Source organism: Trichechus manatus, unplaced genomic scaffold, assembly GCF_000243295.1.
Source record: "Trichechus manatus latirostris isolate Lorelei unplaced genomic scaffold, TriManLat1.0 scaffold00108, whole genome shotgun sequence".
NCBI classification, from domain to species: domain Eukaryota; kingdom Metazoa; phylum Chordata; class Mammalia; order Sirenia; family Trichechidae; genus Trichechus; species Trichechus manatus.
This window is the reverse complement of record NW_004444044.1, coordinates 5902360-5908183: the sequence shown is the minus strand read 5'-3', so window position 1 is coordinate 5908183 and position 5824 is coordinate 5902360. Positions and strand designations below refer to the sequence as shown.

Here is a 5824-nt window from a genome sequence, read left to right as displayed (position 1 = left end):
TTTGGTTTTTTTTCCTTGCTTTTTCTGTTATTGATTTCTACTATTATGGCTTTATGGTCAGAAAAGATGCTTTGTAATATTTCGATGTTTTGGATTTTGTTAAGGCTTGCTTTATGGCCTAATATGTGGTCTGTTCTGGAGAATGTTCCATGTGCATTGGAAAAGCCAACGTATGCTTGGCTGCTGTTGGGTGGAGTGTTCAGTATATGTCTATGAGATCAAGTTGGCTGATTGTAGCATTTAGCTCTTCCGTGTCTCTGTTGAGCTTCTTTCTGGATGTTCTGTCCTTCACCAAAAGTGGTGTGTTGAAGTCTCCTACTACTATTGTGGAGCTGTCTATCTCTCTTTCAGTGTTATTAGAGTTTGTTTTATGTATTTTGGAGCCTTGTAGTTGGGTGCATAAATATTTATTATAGTTATGCCATCCTGGTGTATTGACCCTTTTATCATTATATAGTGTCCTTCCTTATCCTTTGTGGTGGATTTTACTTTAAAATCTATTTTTTCAGAGATTAATATTGCCACTTCTGCTCTTTTTTGAGTGTTATTTGCTTGATATATGTTTTTCCATACTTTGAGTTTTAGTTTGTGTCTTTAAGTCTAAGATGTGTCTCTTATAGGCAGCATATAGACGGATCATGTTTTTTTATCCAATCTGCCACTCTCTGTCTCTTTATTGGTGCATTTAGTCCATTCACATTCAGCGTAATTGTTGATAGGTATACATTTAGTGCTGTCATTCTGATGTCTTTTTTTGTGTGTTGTTCACAGTTTCTTTGTTCCACTTAATTTTCTGTGCTGAATCATTTTTATTTATGTATTTTCTTTTTATTTTTTTCATGGTTGTTGATTTTGTATTTGCTGAGTCTTAATAATTTTGCTGTTTTTTATTTTGACTTGTAGGATTGTTAGTTTCCTTTGTGGTTACCTTAATATTTACCCTTATTTTTCTAAGTTTATACCAGTCTTTTATTTCTTTATATCGCCTTGACTTCCCCCCATGTGAAAAATCTACGTCTACATTTTTTAAGTCCTTGTTTTTTGTTTTAATGTTGTCATCTTTTACATATTGACATCTGTTTCCCTAGTTTCAGTGTTTTAGCTTTGATTAATTTTTGTGACTTCCCTGTCTGGGTTGATATCTGGTTGCTGTGTTCTGTGTTCTAGTCTTGGGTTTTTATCTGTTGTTACTGGTTTTCTAACTGAAGGACTCCCTTTAGTATTTCTTGTAATTTTGGTTTGGATTTTGCAAATTCCCTAAACTTCTGTTTATCTGGAAATGCCCTAATTTCACTTTAATTTGTGAGACAGTTTTGTTGGATATATAATTCTTGGCTGGCTTTTTTTTTCCTCCAAGTCTTTATATATGTCATCCCATTGCCTTCTTGCCTACATGGTTTCTGCTGAGTAGTCCAAGCTTATTCTTATTGACTCTCCTTTATAGATGAATTTTCATTTATCCCTAGCCACTCTTAAAATTCTCTTTATCTTTGGTTTTGGCAAGTTTGATTACAGTATGTCTTGGTGACTTTCTTTTGGGATCTACCTTATGTGGGGTTCAATGAACATCTTGGATAGATATCTTGTCATCTTTCACGATATCAGGGAAGTTTTCTGCCAACGAATCTTCAACAATTCTCTCCGTATTTTCTGTTATCCCCCCTGTTCTGGTACTCCAATCACTCGTAGGTTATTCCTCTTGATAAAGTCCCACATAATTCTTAGGGTTTCTTCTTTTTTTAATCCTTTTATCTGATTTTTCCTTAAATAAGTTGGTGCCAAGTGCTTTATCTTCAATCTCACTAATTCTGACTTCCATTGCCTCAGTTCTGCTCCTAAGACTTTCTATTGAGTTGTCTAATTCTGACATTTTATTGTTAATCTTCTGGATTTCTGATTGCTGTCTCTCTCTATGGATTCTTGCAGCCTGTTAAATTTGTCAGTATGCTCTTCTCTAATTTTTTTAATTTCCTCTATTGCATGTTCTGCATTTTGCTAAATTTCCTTCCTAATCTCTTGAAGTGTTCTATATATTAATCTTTTGTATTCTGCCTCTGGTAATTCCAAGAAATTTTCTTCCTCTGGAAAATTTCTAGAATCTTTATTTTGGGAGCTTGCTGAAGCCATCATGGTCTGCCTTTTTATGGAATTTGGTATTGACTGTTGTCTCTGAGCCATCAGTAAGTTATTATTTTATTTTATGTTTGCTTACTTTGTCCCAGCTTCTTGTTTTGTTTTGTTTTGATATGCCCAAATAGGCTGCTTGTGTGAGCTGCTTTGATTATTGGAACCTTTGAAGCTTTAATGTCCTGTCACCGGATAGTTTAATCTGGTACTTAGTATGAGAGCCCAGGATTCCATTAATTTTTCTTGTATGGATTCAGCTCTGGTGTCCAGGTATTCGGTCACCAAGTATGTGGTGCAGGCTCTCACCTACAGTCCTAGACAGGCATGGGTGATTGGTGTAGGCACAGGTATCTGGCTGCAGTAGGGGGTCACACGCAGAGCAAGGCAGGGGGCTGACGGCTGCCTCTGAGTGTCTGAGAGGAAAGTGTGTCTCTGTTCCCTAGAGCGAGTAGGTAGGTGGGCTTTGCAGCTGGACTATGAGCACTCAGTGCTGTTGGCTGTCAGGACTGGGAGGCACCTCTTATTCTTGGGCCCCTGTTGCAGGTGGCTAGGTGGCGTGGGTCTAGCCACCAGTCCTCAGGCCCCTGATGTGGGTAGGTAAAGACTCTGCTTAATGGGCAAAGCAGTGTCAAATATCACAAACCTGCCACTTCACAGCTGAAACAGTTGACATTAGACTTCAGGTATATACCCTGTTGTACTGCGGTGATGAGGCCCTACGCTGTTAAAACAGGCTCACACAAGTCTATGCAGGGGGAAGGGCACTTAAAGTCTGTGTATACCTTATGCCTGTGCCTAGGCAAAGGAGCTGTTCCTACCCTGAATTCCTGGCTTAGGGGAGCTGGCAGATTATTTTTTCCCTGTTTGTTAATTTGTTCACTCTCCAAGCCTGGGAGAATGGCTCAGGGCTTGTGACGGGTCCTACTTCTGGCCCAGGGGACTCAGCAATTGCTGAAGCCTGTCCAGGCCCCAGTGCAGAGCAGGGAGCGAGCAGGTAAATGGGAGAGGGGATTTTCCCTAGGGGGGGGTGTTTTTGATCTGCGTGGTAGTCTGGATGCAAGTACTTGTATTTTGCTGATCGAGGGCTGCTTCTCACTGGTTCTGGATGCCTGGTTAGACTCTGCTGCGTCTCTCCCAATGTGGAAAGTGCCTCCCGAACACCGCAGCTTGCCCGCCTCATCGCTCACCACTGAGCTGATCAGGCCTGAAGGCCTCAGGCTCTCACCGGGTCAGGTCTGGCAACTCCTCGCTGTTTCCAAACCATCTCTCCCTCCCACTGCCCCTCAGTCCAGTTTCTCAGCTTTGCCTTTGATATTCAGAGCTCCTAGATTTTCATATATAATCTATTTACTTGTTTTTTTCAGGTCTCTGTTGTAAGAGGAACACTGGAATTGTCCGACTACTCTGCCATCTTGGCACTGCTGCCTCTAAGGCTGTAATTTTTAAGGAGGTAAACTGTCATCTCTTTCTCCTGCAGGGCAGGTGGTGAGTTCAAACCGTCGACTTATCAGTTAGCAGCCTAGTGCTTAACCTTTGTGCCACCAGAGCTCCTTAGTTATGAACTAGTGACCCACAATCCCATCAAGGCCAACATAAATGTTTGACTTCACTACTGCAGTGCCTTAAATAGAATCAGTTGCCAGTGTGAAAAAATGAGATTTCACTTTAAAAATATGACTTTTAAGAGACTGCAGAAACAACAAGAGTATGGCCCCTGGACACCCTTATAGCTCAGTAATGAAGTCTCTCCTGAGGTTCCCCTTCAGCCAAAGATTAGACAGGCCCATAAAACAAAAGAAGACTAAAGGAGTACACCAGCCCAGGGGCAAGGACTAGAAGGCAGAAGGGGACAGGAAAGCTGGTAACAGGGAACCTAAGGTTGAGAAGGGGAGAGTATTGTCATGTCATGGCGTTGGTAACCAATGCTGCAAAACAATACGTATACTAACTGTTTAATGAGAACCTATTCTGTAAACCTTCATCTAAAGTACAATAATTTAAAAAAAAAGAAAAAAATATGACTTTTAGACTTCTTTTACCTAAACAGATTTAGCAAAATTAGGCAAGGGCTTAGTTCCCACACCTCAACAGTCAGTTGACTCTAAAGAGCAGCTTCTCCCTTTAAATGAGGCATGTTCACTAGTCAATTCACTACTGTCTTCCCACTGACTCTTATTTTCTGACACTAAAGCCAAATTTCATGGCCAATTTTCTTACACCCTACAGTTTTCATGCATATCCATTACTAATCAGACCTCTGTTGACATTTGAGTTTGCAACACCTATGACTCCCAAACCTTGCCAAAGATCCTAGCTTGGCGTCAACTGTGTTGTGGAGAATTACACTGACAGTGTCCCTTCCCAGAAGCTGAGGTAGAATGGCAGTCTGATAAACATCAGTAGCAGCAGAGATAACGTCTTCTCAGTCAGCAGGATGAGAAGGCTGCAGGGAAGGACCTGGCTGACCCAAAGCTCCTCCAAGCAGTGCAGTCAACAAAAGGACTAATTTTGTTAACTGAATAAAGAAAGGCTTTTCATAATAATCTAGACATGAAAATGAAACATAACTTCATTTTGTAGTGACAGTCTAATGAGGCTGGAGAAGTCACAGGAGTCTTGGAAGGATCATCTCAAAGTCACCTCTTCAAATTTACCTATAACCACTGTTCCACATGTTTTCTTCTCAGTCTTACCTTGCATGTGAAGGCCTGTTGCCGGGCTTTGGCTTCAAATAGAACAGAAATCAAGCAAATGGGGAAGCACTACATGAGGGAAATTAAAGTAATGACATGTTTTGTAATGGCTGTGAAATATCACTGATTGAGATTTGGGTCACACCTTCTCATAGAGAGCAAATCTTAAACTTTTACTTTCCTTTGTAGGCATGGATGTTTAATCTATATGTATATTTTGGACATACCCATTGCTATCAAGTTGATTCCAAATCATAGCAGCCCTATAGTACAGAATAGAACTGCCCCACAGTGTCTCCAATGAGTGACTGGTGGATTCAAACTGCAGACTTTTTGGTTAGCAACCAGTCTGTTTAACCACTGTGCCACCAGGGCTCCTGTCTTAGGATGGGTTCTCTAGAGAAGCAAAACCAGTAAGGGTATAAATATATATACAGAGAGAGATTTATATCAAGAAAACAGCTCACATGATTGTAGAGGCTAGAAAATCCCAAGTCCGTGGATCAGGGTAGAGGCCTTTTCCAAGTCACGCAGCCACAGAAGCTGGCAAGCCCAAGATCGGCAGGTCAGAGAGCAGGGTTCTGCTCACGGGCTGTGAAGATCAACGAATCCCAAGGTCAGCAGATAAGCTAACAGCTCAAGTCCCAAGAACCAAAGATGAGATGATAGGAGGCAGCCGCAGGATCCAGAGTGAGAAAAACCCAGAAGGTCTGCTTATATTCAGATACAGGCCACACTCCCAAGGAGACTCCCTTTCATCTGATACGCTACTCACAGTATATTCAATCATGGGAGTGATCACATTAAAACACTGAGAATCATGGCTAAGCCAAGTTGGCTCACTATCTTAACCATCATAGCCCCATTTTGGACATACGTATAACTTATACAATAGAATTCTGTGTATTATAGAATTGGCAATGTATAAATTGTGCTGTTGTATAGGCTGTGCTTCACTTTATTACACTTTGTAGATGTTGCATCTTTTACAAATTGAAGGTATG

The 5824-nt window shown here is 40.9% G+C and overlaps 1 protein-coding gene across 1 annotated transcript in view; it reads right to left on the bottom strand.

The window, feature by feature from the left end:
- Positions 1–3307, bottom strand: part of LOC101352557 (transmembrane protease serine 11E) — a 106463-nt gene extending 103156 nt beyond the window's left edge. The window contains exon 1 of the mRNA XM_004383364.1: positions 3192–3307. Within this exon, the coding sequence (XP_004383421.1) occupies positions 3192–3307 (116 nt within the window). The remainder of the gene's footprint in view (positions 1–3191) is intronic.
- Between the last annotated feature and the right edge of the window lie 2517 nt (positions 3308–5824).